This window comes from Protopterus annectens, chromosome 5.part0 (assembly GCF_019279795.1).
Source record: "Protopterus annectens isolate FY-2018-M chromosome 5.part0, PAN1.0, whole genome shotgun sequence".
NCBI classification, from domain to species: domain Eukaryota; kingdom Metazoa; phylum Chordata; order Ceratodontiformes; family Protopteridae; genus Protopterus; species Protopterus annectens.
Genome location: NC_056735.1, coordinates 882838512 through 882852487, shown reverse-complemented (window position 1 = coordinate 882852487; position 13976 = coordinate 882838512). Strand labels below are relative to the sequence as shown.

Genomic DNA, 13976 nt, shown 5'->3' with positions numbered 1-13976 from the left:
AACTTCACACCCTAGAATGAACATTGAGAACTAAGGTTTTATCTTCATAAGACAAAATTGTTAAGGAACCATGACCAATTTTTTTGTATCCCTTTTCCAGACTAAGCTAGAAGTCAAAGTTTACAAAGTCACATTTTCTAGGTGGCTTTTAGATTGCTTTACCTCCATTTACTGTTCCAGCAACAAGCCATTGCAATCAAGAGCTAAAACACATTCCAAGAGATCTGCTTGGAGTTCTTATCAAGCACTGCAAACTTGACCTTGTTCCAGTGGCTATAGCTTCATTTGGTTCCACCATTTTAAGGGGTATCCTGCCATGATGGCACCAAACCAAGTAAAAATACTTGGGTAATCTGTCCCAACAATCTTGATTAATGGAGGGGGCAATGCAGGATATGAAAGTTATCTATGTACCATAACAGTAGATCCTTATTGTCTCTCTCCATTTGTCTCAATGTCCCACCCACATCAACCTTTCCTTCCTGTATAGACCTGGTAGATCTAAACCTGAAGGCTTTCTCCAGGCCACCTTCTTTGCAGTAAATTCATAGCTAATTGATTGCAAACTTGATCTGATACAATGAGAATAGAGATTATAAGGGGAGATGGGGGAAGCACAAGCACTGGAGAAGTTTTAGTGGTAAATTTCTCATTTCGGATCCACTGAGGGGACAAATAACCCTAACCATGGAGACAGACTGATAGGAACAATAAAGATCTGTTGTTGTGGTAAGTACCTAACTTTTGTTTTATTTTTTCTTTGTATGCCCAAGCCTTGTGAACATACTATATTCGGCTGGGCATGCAGTGGGTACTGTCAGGGCATCACCTCTGCCTTTGTGGTAATGCTTCTCTGTTGACCCTCCTACCACATTTACCAGATGATGCCTCTACTTCTGCTCTCCAATAGACTCAGAGATACTGGGTGCACCTCCAGCCTTCCCCCGAACCCCCAAGAGAGATGAACAGGCTTTGTCTTTTCATTCTCCCACCATGTGCAAGCTCCTTCAGAACCCCAGCCACTTGCTGAAGCTGGATTGTCTGTCACAGTTAGCTTAGTGGAGTCCAGGGATGAAGCCCTAACACCCCTGCTAGAGAAGTGCTATAAAAGGGCTGCTAATTACTCACAGACTCACTGTTCTTTTGTGAAGCACTGGTATGAAACTGGTTCAAAATTGTAAAGCTGTACTGGAAATACAAGAGAACTGCAAGTTTATGAAATTCACAATCCACTTGATCAGACAGAATTAATGATAAGGAAATGTGAACAAAGTAGAGAAAAAAGGGCAAGTGGAAGGATGTAATAATGAAGAGGTGTAGATGATGGGAGAGCTGAGAAAGGAGTATAAGGGGTTAGGAGTAGAACAGAGGTGTAAAGAGGTAATAAAATAGTGAGAGGGGTGATGTGAGCTAGGTGGAGATTATTCAGTGGTTAATAAGAATCTGTGTAACATATCCTGATTTGAAGCAGTTGCAGAGAGCTGGTCAGTGAAGGGTGGCTTTTAAGTTGAGGCCTGAATTTTGAATAAAAGGTAAGATGATTGAGGTTTGCAGATAGTAATCGTAAAAGTGGTAGGGCCTGAGGTGGAGAAGCCGTGTGCTGTGCTGTGGAGGTTGTTTTGGGGATTACACTGGATTGGATATGTGGGTGTTCGATTCCTTAAGACTATATGAAGGGATCCTGTGTGTAAGATTTGAAGGTGGGGAATGTTGAAGGCTTCCAGCTGCTGAAGCTTAGTTTTTGGCAGTGTACTTGTTTTCCTCATTAAGCATACACACACACACACACACACACACACACACACACACACACACACGCACACATGCATGCACACAAATTGCTCAGGCTACATTTTATATTGGCATGGTGGTTACACTGTGGCACCTGATGTGTGACATATAAGCATATAAGGAAGCACTTTTCTAGACAAGTTCTTTTATGTCAATTGTTAACTGCTTTTTTAATTAATACAAATAGAAATAAAAATCTGAAGCTAGCTGACATGAATTATTTTTTTCCTATTGTATTTTCATTTTATTTATTACAGTGGTAGATGGAAGGTCTTCACTGGAAATGAAATGGCAGCCCTGTTTGGTTGGTGGCTGCTTACGTGCTGGAAGGAGAGTCATCCACAAGGAAATGAACTGAAGAATTGTTACATGTTGGCAACAACTGTCTCTTCAAAAATATTACAAACAATTGCACAGAAAGAGGGATTTCAGTTTGAGGTAATGATTATTACATTGTGCCTTATATGCTTTAGTGTTTGGTATGCTTGCCGAATACATCTGCAAAGTCTAAATCTGTATTTTGTGTTAGAATTCAGCATAAATTAATAATGCATTAGCAGTGCCAGCAATGAAACTGTACAGATGTTCATCACAGAACCATTGCTCTAGGGTTATAAATCTGATCAGCATAGAAGCTGTCAGGCAGACATCAGGCATCTTCCCAGACTTTGTAGCACTGGGATTTCAATGTTTCCTGTCCACTCGTGATCTCCCACTTGGGCTGCTTCTCTTGCTTTGAGGACAGGAGCCCTACTCTGTTCTTTGCCAGCCATCTCTGACTGCCAATTTATTCTGACAAGTGGGACAGCACTGTAGAAATAATTGCACTCATTACAAAAGCGCTCCTTTCTAGGGCTAAAATCTTATTATCCTGCTGCTACAGAGTTCCGCCATGGCTGTATTCAAGTACTAAGGCATCCTGTTAAAGACAGGACCCCTATTCTGTTATGTACTAGCCTTATTTGTCTGCCAAATCAAGCTGACAAACTGGGCAGTGCTGAAAGAAATTACTCTCATTATTAAAGGAGTCATTTCTGGGGATGAAATCTTTAACCTTACTACTGCAGAGTTCCTGCCTGGGCACTTTGGAGTACTGAGGCATCCTCTTTAAGACAAGAGTACTCCTCTGTTATCTGACTCCTGAAAAAAGCTGACAAACATTATTAAGGAACTCTTTCAAGGGATAATCTCTTCTTACCTTGCTGATGCAGAGTTACACTGTGACTGTATTTGTAGTACTGAGGTGTCCTCTAAGTAAGATCCCTGCCTGTACCAGATGCTGTTTGTGTACCATTTTAATATTTTTTAATGTTAATTTTGTCAGCTTTGAGCAGAGGCTTTTGCTGTGTTCACTATTAATAGTTCAAGATTCAATGTTACCTGGTGTGGGTTAGGGAGTTGGGTAGGTGCTGATTCCCCTTTGTCATTTCTAAGTACTTACCAGAGTGGTGTAGGGAGTTGGGTGGGTACTAGTTTCCCTTCTAACATTTTTATGTGCTTGCCAAAACCCCCCTCCATGTCTAAAAACCTGTCACCATCTGTGCAATTTTGCTATCTCCTTCAGTTCTGACGTACTTGTTTGTTGCACTTGAACATTGCAGCTGAAGTCTCCTGTTGCTGGATGGGGTAATTGTGTGTGTATGTGTGTGGGGGATGTGATACCTGCTCCAGACAGCCTTGGGGTGTGGGGATGTGATACCTGCTCCTGACAGCCTTGGGGTGTGAGGATATGATTTGTTCCTTGACCTTATTTTCATTCCCATCCACTCCCTACCTCATTCCCATATATCTAAGTAGCCATTTCCACCACTACATCACTAATTGATTCATTAGTACCCTTCCAGGGCTGGTTGTTAATTTATCCCACTACTTTTCCCTACCTTTTGGTTTTTGACAGTAGACATTTCACAGCATTATGTGGCATGCAAGCTGAATGTGAATAGAATCCCATTTGCATACATTTATGTTAACACTCTCCAACATCATTTTTATTTAATAGTGACCAAAAGGTGCAGAAACACTACCCCTGTCAATCTTTGGGGTTACCTCTCAAAAATCCATTAAGCAAAAGTGCAAGTTATTCCTAATTATCATCCTCTTATTGTAGCTGGAGTTGTGAAATCTAATCCAGGGCCAGAGGAGTACGTAAAGAACATCACCACAGGGTACATAAATGCCTGCAGCCTTAACAAGTGGGCCTCCTTTGGAACCTGGCTTAACCTAAATAGAACAAACATTACTACTGTCACTGAGACATGTTTAAAGGACCATGCATGGGTTCCCACAGACATATCACAAATCTATACAGTGCTTACAAATAATAGGCTTGCCAAATGTCTGGGGAGTGGTGTTATGCTGCCGATAGATAATAATGTAAACCCAGCTCCTACACTTCTCTGTATAAGTAGCACCACCCCTGACTCTGCTCCCAACTGGTTACTAATACAGATACTGCTCAGAGACCATGCTGATATATAGATAGTAGTGATCAATATCCCACCACCCTCCGGCCAGCTTTGCATATTAGACATACAAAACAGTATCCTAAACTAACCAAGCACAGCATAACAATTATTTTAGGTGGCCTCAACCTCGACTGGAAAGATCAACGCAAGTAAAACTTTCCAGACTTGCTACCAACTTAAGACTCGCACAAGTAGTCAAAACAGGCACAAGAACAAATCCTCTAACTAAAAATATATCCCAACTTGCCATAGTTCTAACCAGTATTTCTAACAAGCTTTCTCACTTAAATGTCCTACCAGATGCACTCAGTGACCGTAACCCAGTAACAGTATCCTGGTCATTCAAGCATTAGAAGCCCCTCTCTGAGAGTCTTTTACTGTAGAGACCCCAGTTAGTGTAGTCAGCATAATCTCTCCATGGAGATCCTGGCAGTTGACAGGTCCATAGTCTGCAGTTGCACTGACCGTATTGTCACTCGATAAATGCTGTATAACTTTCTTTCCCCATTAGAGGTTGCTATTATCTGACATTCATGCAAAGATAAAACTTGGAGACAAAGCATGGAAAGCAGACCACAGAGCCAAAAGTCACATAAGCAATACTGTACTTTAAAAAGAGAAGTAAGGGTTCTAACTAAGGCTGTTAAGGCTCAATACATCAAGAAGACTCATTGGATTGCCCTTAAAGATTCTGGAATGGTATCGAATCTGTTGCCACTTGTACATTCCTCCCTAAAGTTCCTAAAATATTAACTCTTCCACAGAAAATATTGTTCATCACCACCTACTGTCACACTTAAATTTCAAAACACTCAGCCCCCTTCCTATCCCACTGCCCCCCCCTACACAGAGTCCTTAATTACTGAAAATTCTGTTTCAGAGCCGTCACTTCAAAACAGGTTATGGACCTGCTTGAAATGCTTGAGGCCAACAACTAGCTTGAATTTCATCATATTTTTTTAGCTTGGCAATCAATACCTCTGCAAGCCTGATGCTCATAACTTTAACCTATCTCTCACTACCGATACCCTACCTTTAGACATGTCCACATTATTTCTCTTCCCAAATCTCCCAGTGCCCCAGTTGCTAACAACTTCTGGCCCATTGCCAAGCTTTGTTCTCTTCCAACATTTTAGGGAAAATTTTCTACAATGAGATTTTAGAAAATTTTAGAAAACAATTTCTACAATAACATTTTAGAGTATATTACAAAGTATGACATTCTGATTGCTAGACAGCATGGCTTTTCATCTTAACTGTAGCACCTTTACTGCCTTGTGTTTTCTCAACAACCAGATTTTTTTAAAAATATGGACTCAGATCCTCTAACTGGCACCTTTTTCCTTAGTTGTAAAAGAGACTTTGAAATGGTTAACCACACTCTTCTACAGAAACTTGAACCTGTGCGTGTTCTCTGACAGTGTCATACACTGGTTCAAAAACTGCCCAGCTAACAAATTTTTATCATTAAAGATGAATGCAATATTCCAATCTCTGGTAATATTATCAAGGGTTTTCTTCAAGGTTCAGTTCTCAGTCCCTTACTCTTTGTCCTGTATATTAATAACCTCCCCTGAGATCTGCCTAATATTAATTGCATATTTTATGTAGATGACATCGGCACAGGCACCATCTCAAGGCAAATACAGCATCAATTTGAGCTGAGATGAAACTGATCAGAATTGATCAGTGCTACTCCTCTTAACAAATTCAATAAGTTTGTTTGTGTCTTTCGGCTTTTCCCGGTTAGGGGTCGCCACAGCGGAACTCCGGTCCGCTAATGATTGGCAGTAGATTTTTACGTGCTGGCTTGCTGGGCCTAACGCACAACCTTCAACGAAGGAACACCCATTCACGCATGTCGCCACACAGAAGACGCTCTAACTGAGAATCGAACGGGCAACATCTAACTGTGAGGCGACAACGCTACCGCAGCACCACCACCGCAGTATAACAAATTCAATAAGTAAATAAAGTAATAAAAATATGACATTGGGTAGTTACTAATAAGCCTTCCACCAGTATAACAAAAATTGCCACTATGCTACATATGCAGAATCACAAGTAAACATGTTGCTTGCTCAGCTCAAAAGTCTTCCATATTATTTCCAATTTGTTCACCCCAAGCCAGACGAGCTATTGCTGTTAACATTGTACTTCCTAGAGTAGAACATGCACTGTCTGTCACTGCTTCTCACTCTGCCCAAAACATCTCCCAATAGCAGTAGAAAACAAAATACTGGCATTCATATACCTAGCAAACTTAAACAAACAGCACTGTGCCATACTACAAAATGGAAGGTGGCTACCCAAAGCCTTCTGATCCACTTTCCTGCTGGCTTCACTAATTTTATAGGTTATTTTTGAAAGCCACCATCTTCCTCTAAAAAAACTGCACATCAGAGAACTGACCCACTCACTCGGATCAACTGACACTCTTGCTCTTCATTTATTAATACCCTATTTAAACTTACCACAACTAAACTTGCCTTGTACAGAATTGCTCCAGTATGCTGGAACTTGCTTCTAGATGACATCAGATTAGTGTCTAATCTTAAAAGCTTCAAACATGCGCTGAAAAGGCAAAGATAAAAGGGATCCAGTGTAAACCCCTGATTATTCCCTACTAGCATTCTCTGCTGTCTTTCACTCCTATGTTATCTATTTTTCTACATTAATTCCAGACCAGTATTAATTTTTCTGCTTTGCTGGGGTATGGGCCAACTTTTTCATTGATTGTCGTTGTGATATTTAATACTGTTAGTTTATATTCATGCCATGTGGCAGAATTTTCTGTGAAGTTTTTTTTTTTGTACATGTTAGCTATACTATGCATCTCTTGCTGTAAATTACCACCTGTACATAGTGAACTCTTGAATTTGTCTATTATGTTTATGAGTAATGGCTTGTATTCTTGGCCCAGGTTGTAGTTGAAGAGGGTATTTGGACTAGCCAACTTGAAACACAGGCTCTACAGTGATATCAACAAAAGTGAGCTCTAAAAGTTTTTTATGCTGTGGTTTAGTAGTTTACTGGTCGTTCTTAGACATTTTGATCTTGGTAGTAGTAAATATCAGATAAAGCTGATTATGCTGTGTTTTGGCACTTGCAATGACATCAGATCTTAGAAGAACTGCTTTTTTTAATGGTCATATTCCTTCTGAAGATTTCACTCTATAGTATTTATTCTTCTTAGGGAAGATGTTAAATCTTCTGTATTTTTCTTTAGTTACGTTCTACTGTTGTGTCTTGGTATCAGTTATTTCCTATTTGTATTTCCATTAATAATTCCAAAAAGCATGCTACATACAAGTTATTGCAGTTGTTTATACATGATGGGCAATATACCTGCACTGATACTTGGCCTCTGTCTAGTGTTTTTAAAGAGATGTTAGCCGTTCATATACTGTTTTTTCTTTAAGTAGTTCAACAACCAAGTGAGAGAGGCAGAATTGCTTACTATTATGTGAAAGCTTTTTATCTAGATGACCAAAATGCTACTGCAACAGAATGTGTATAGCTTGAGTGGTTACTGAAATTTTATATGTTTACAAAATATTAATAAACTGTTTTTACTGTGACTTATAAAATCCAGTTTAATACCTAGAATCTAACGAATACCACCTTTGTAAAAAAAAAAAAAAAAAAAAAAAAAAAGCTTTGATGACCTGTTGCAATTTACACTTGCATTGTGTAAGCCTTAAGGTTCCAGAGATTTAAATATTACTTGAAATGTGAGGACATAACTTGAGTTTGTCAAAAAGATGAGGATGCAACCATTGTATGTTAGATTATAACCTTCCAGAGCTGGGAATGAGTTAATGTAGAGGAATGTAAATATTTTAAATTATACAACGACCCCCCCATTAATATTCAAAAACGTGCACGCTGATTGGTCAGCGTGCACGTTGTAAATCAGAGTTAAAGTAATGGAAAAAGGTCCGGTCGCTCGGACTTTTTCCATTACTATAACTCTTTTTTTTTTTACAGCAACGGAGAACACAAGATCTCCATTGCTTCACACTGTCTCGCTATGTTAAACGAGTTTAACATAGCGAGACAGCTTTAAAAAGCAACGGAGGTTCTCCGTTGCTTTTTTTAAAGCTGTCTCGCTATGTTAAATGAGTTTAACATAGCGAGACAGTTTGTAAAAAGTAACGGAGATCTTGCTTTCTCCGTTGCTTTTTTTAAAGATGTCTCGTTATGTTAATCCTATTTAACTTAGTGAAACAGTTTGTAAAAAGCACCGGAGATCTTGCTTTCTCCGTTGCTGTTGCCCACAGCTCTGATGTACTGCGTAGGCATACGCATGCGCAGTACATCAGAACTGCCACAGAATACCAGACAGCTGCGGAAGGGCAGCAAGGAGGCATTATACAATGCCATTATTTAAGAAAAGTAATTTTTTTTTTCTTAAATAATGTCATTATATATAATAACTCCACTTCTGGGTGTGGGTAATGCTGGATTTACCCACGGTTGGCTTTGTTTGGCCACTCGGGCTTCGCCCTCGTGACCAAACCACACCAACCGTGGGTAAATCCAGCATTACCCACACCACAGGCGTGGGTTATTGCTATAATATTTCATAAGAAAATTTTAACTAGGAGAATTGGACATTTGCAGATGTTTATAGAGCTTAGAAAGTTAATGAACTTTTGTCTTTTTTCTTGTGCATCTTTGAGTACTACTCCTAAAATGAAGGTCATATTTCAGAATGTTATTTTTAAACTGCTATAATCTAAAGGAAAGAAGAGAAAGAATACATGAGTATCTGCTGAGAAACTGAGCAGATTTCAGAGATGTCCAAGAGACAGGCATTGGTTAATGAGTGGTCTGTGTTGAAAGTACTTGGTGAAATCAGTTTGCCACTGGTTCATTGATACTGTCCCTCATTCTGTAGTTGGAGGCTTCTCTGGATCTCTTGTTCTTTCAGATAACTTCCTCATCTTATTAGAGAATTATAGGAAAATCTGCAATGCATGGAGAGACTGCTTGTCTGTCTAAGAAGAGTATTAAAATTGTGCCTGACTCTTTACTCCTCACACGTCTTTCGCCCTAGATATCTGGTCATAGTTTTCTGTTGAAGAAGCTAGTGTTCATCGAGTTTTCCTAGAAATGCTAGTGATTTCCTGTGTCCTTTGTACCATTGTAGATGCTGAGTTGTTGGTGATTATAGGAACTGCTGTTGTCATGATACCCAGTACCTGGATGTCCAGTACCAGTGGGACCTGGTACATGTGTTGCTGCCTTGGATATCTGGTGTACTGTTTTCTGCTGTAACAGATTTTATTTATGATAAAATTGCAAAGTAGTATTTTAATTTGCTGAGACAAGACTCTCTAGTATCGTCAGTCTCAGTTAAAATCTCTGCCTCTCTGATAGATAAAAGTTGAAACAAAAGCTCTGCCTTTTAGTTCTAAAGAGGAAGATGAAAATTATGTTGCTTATGTATGTGCCTTGCATTGAATAGTATTCTGCCTTCACCAATGATAATGTTGGAGTATGAACTTAAAAAATGAATGATTTTAATACTTGGATTTGTCTCATTCTGTCACCCCAGGGGATCCAGTATCTGTCAGCATAGGAGAATATAGTCAACAGACCATGTTATTTTGCCACGGATGGGCTGAACCTGTCCCTCTTAGGATTTCAGATTTTGGCTAAAACTTTATCCGTCCCTGTAGCCATTTTTAGGCAATGTCAGAAAGACAAAACTGCTAACTTAGTGAAAAAGTTTCCAAGCAACCTTAAGGTGTTACTGGTCAATGCTAGTAGCCTAATAAAAAAAAGCTCCACACCCTTCATTTGTCCTCACTCTGGAGAATGTAGACATCTGGGCTGTAACTGAGACTTGGTTTAAAGATGTTGAAAGTACTCCAACAGTGCAAGGCTACATACCTTTCCACACATTTAGACCAACAGCAGCATAGACTGGGGCCAAAGGGGGAGGTGTCTTGTTCCACAATAGCAGCAAACATGCCCCTAGATTGTTTAAACAGGATGATACCATAGAGCTCATCCATGTGCATGTCACCATAGATAAGGTCCCTTACCATATCATGGCTAGCTACAGGTTACCATCTGTGCCTTTTGAGTCTTATGGCTCTTACCTAAACCTACTAGAGGCACTCACCATCCAACCATCTTCCCTTTTCATGGGTGACTTCAACCACCCCTCTATAGACTGGGAAAATTACACTACCTCAAACTCACAGGCAAAATGCTTCCTGGACTTAATTAACACAAACACCCTAGAACAAGTAGTGCACACTCCAAGCAGGAGAATCAAACATACTGAGTCTAGTACTCACCAACATCGAAGAGAATTGTAACCACCTGTGTGTCACATCCTCACTAGTAAAGCGAGATCACAAAGCTTGTCTCCTTTGAAGTAAAAAGTAATCCTGAAAACCCAGCAAAACCAGTAACAGGAATTATTCTAAGACAAACTCCATCTTGTTAAGTTTCAGTTTGTCAAAATTTTAGGCTCCCCCTTACCCTGAGGCTACAGCTAGCTAGCTATGCAGAATTATTCACAAAATTCTTGTACAAACACATGAACACCTGCACAGATGCTGCCTTACCCAACTGAATTTAACCCAAAACAAACTTTACAAGCAAACTCCACTGGTGGAATCCTCACCTAAACAGGGTATGTAATAAAGTAAGAAAATTCGATATGTAATAAAATAAGAAAATTCATAGCCAAAATAGGGAAGAGCAAGTACAAGTGCTCTCTTGTACAACTAAACAAGAAACTAAGAGGTCCAAGTCTAAGAAGACCAGCTACAAGGTCAGGATAGTCTTACAGGCTAAGAACAATCACGAGGCTTTCTTCAGCTTTGTCTGGAACCTAAAAGGTAACACGAGCCAGTTTGCTGGACTGGTGTAAATGACAGCATCTTCACTAAACAGGGTGACATAGCAGCTCTACTGGCTTATAAATTCAGCTCGGTCTTCACACCCGAACTCCACCAGGTAAAACCCCTCCAACATAGTACCCCCAACTATTAGCAGAGACAAGGTGCTAGCAGCACTTGCTAAAGCCAAGAACAAGACTTCCATCGGTCCTGACAACATTCAGAGTTGCCTCCTGAATAGTCAAACACAACTGTCAGGATCACTTGAGGCTGTCTTAAACTACAGCTTTGAAAAAGGATACATTCCACAGTCATTCCCCTCCACAAGGGTCGACCATCCACTGATCCAGGGAACTACAGGCCCATCGGTTTAACAAGCCTAATATGCAAAGCCGTGGAATGAATTATCATGGAAATGATAAACAAGGGCATAGGCAACCTGCAGGCAATGGAGCAATCCCAGTTTGGCTTTAAGGGATGGTCATGCCTACTTCACATGGTAGACTTCTTTGAGATGGTCATCAAGGCACTGGATAAGGGTAAAACACTGCATACTACACATCTTGACCTAACAAGGGCATTCAGTACAATACCCCACTTAGGCATCATTGGCAAGCTTTCTGAGCAAGGCATAATTCACTACCTAACTTGCTGACTGACTCAGACAGGACCCCAACAGTCAGAATGAGTAAGACCACCTCTATCAAGAGGCTGGTCACCAGAGGAGTACCCCAGGGCTCCATTCTGGGCCTGTTTCTGTTTGACTTCTACTTCTTGGAAGTCAAGGCTGATTTTCGACGCCTCTGGCTCACCAAGTTTGCAGATGACTGTAAATTGGGCGCTATTGTAGATTTCCCCCTAAGACACCAACATCTTGCAAGAGGGTTTAACTCAGACAAATGACTGGTGCCAAAGTCATGGCCTAAAACCCAATGCCAAAAAATGCATTATAATGCCCTTTGGGGATCTGTCATTCAACACCCCTAAGAGTCAACTGAGTAGTAAGGGATCTTGGTACATATGTAGACAGTCTAACCTCCGACCAGCATGTTGCTAAAATAGTAAGAAAATCATTCTTTGTCACTCAACTTCTAGGTAAGGGTATGGCATCCAGTTCCAAAGAAGTTATAGTAGCAGTCTACTCTGCACTTATCAGACCTGTCATTGAATACAATGCCCCCTTTGGCATATATGTAATGAGACACTAGCAACAGTTGGAATGCCCGCAAATGTTTCACACCAGGAGGATTCAGGGCATGAATACCCTGTCCTACACTGATCGACTAAAGGCTCTGTCTACAGGGTGCTGAGAGGGGATCTTTCCCTGGCTTACAGGGCTTCTTCAGGCCCATCCCTGAAGGATCTGTTGAACATGTGCAAAACAAACAGCACCAGAAACACTAGATCCAGGGATCTCAACTTTGCTTGTGACATATGTAGAACATGCTGGAGAGAGAGCTATATGTCCCAGAGGATCCCCACACTATGGAATGGGGTCTCTAACCATGTAAAACAGAGTTCATTCCTGACCCTGTTCAAATGAAACCTTGATGATTGGATGGGAAATCATAGTTTTACCCCCACAGTCTGGCCCGGGTCCCTCATGGACAGAGGTCATCAATAAGAAAAGTATTATCCTAAGTAACAGACCCCATATAAATCCTTAGTTACCTCCTTACAAACATGGCCCCATATATGTCCATGATGCTGTGGATCCAAATGGTTTGCTGAGCATTGCTAGGCTTGTATGGACCCTATTAGTGATTTAGGCTACTAACAGCCTATGAACCATTGTCATGGTAGCAGTAGCAGGTTGGTTCATTAAACAGATGCTGTTCCTTTTTGAAGCTTTGTGGTTTCCAGATTTTTAATGTCAAGTTGTCCCAGGTAACGAGTCACTGTCTAGAGAAGGCTGTCTTTCCTACAGCAGTTTTAAATGGAGGGATGTACTAGAAGGAATTGTTCTGTGTGTTACTGAGTATAATGTTTGTCTTGTAAAGGTAATTTTACTCTTAAAGAGGGGCAGTGACCATTTTTTAGAACCTTGTGAATTAGTCCTTAGAAGAAAAGTCTCCCTATGAGGCACTGAAAACCAACTGGAATTTTTAGCAAATTGCAGTGGTGTAACTGAGGTTCTGCAAATAGAATGAAACTGCAGACATTATTCTCAGTAGTCTGTATTCTGTGATTATTGTAGACTGAATGCACACTGAGAAAAGAAAGGTCATATTTCAATTTTGGTGTTACAATAGTTTTAGCAATGAGTGAAAGGTAGTGACTGATCTTGTAATATACTTTTAATTGAGCAGATAGCTTTGGAACCATGCTGTTGTATTATCCCTGAAGTTTAGTTTTGTAGTTTGTAAGCAGGAGCTTATGATTAACAGTTTTAAAAGCTGTAGTCATAGCAACAGATAGGCCAGCAGTGATGAGTCCATCATTCTTAATGTAAATGGAGTCAGTGACAGTGAAAGTAGCTGTTAAGATGCTTAATAAGTTGTGAAAACTGTGTTATTCATTGCTGAGAAGGTCGTAGCTGTTTGTGGTTAAATGCTTATTTGTATAGTCATTTCTGTAATGGGACCGAGGTTTCATATGGGTAGGTAGTCCTTACGGTTAGTGGGGGGGGGGGTTGTTTTTGAGTGTAGGATTGAAATGGCATGTTTAAAATGAACTTCAGCTGTGGCAGTTGTGGATGAAAAGTTAAAATATGAGTGAGGGGTTTAGATGTTTTCTCTGCTGCCATTCTGAAGAAGGTTGGATGGAGCTTACTGAGCTTAAACCCTAGGGAATTTAGCTTTAGTAGCAGTGCTTTAGTTTCTTTGACTGTCATGTGAGAAAAGTGGAAGGTGGTAGT

General features: G+C 40.3%; 1 protein-coding gene across 1 annotated transcript in view; it reads left to right on the top strand.

Moving 5' to 3' along the window:
* Window positions 1-13976, top strand: part of PGM2L1 (phosphoglucomutase 2 like 1) — an 865950-nt gene that overhangs the window by 643337 nt on the left and 208637 nt on the right. The window contains exon 9 of the mRNA XM_044072679.1: window positions 2049-2229. Coding sequence (XP_043928614.1) covers window positions 2049-2229 — 181 coding nt within the window. The remainder of the gene's footprint in view (window positions 1-2048; window positions 2230-13976) is intronic.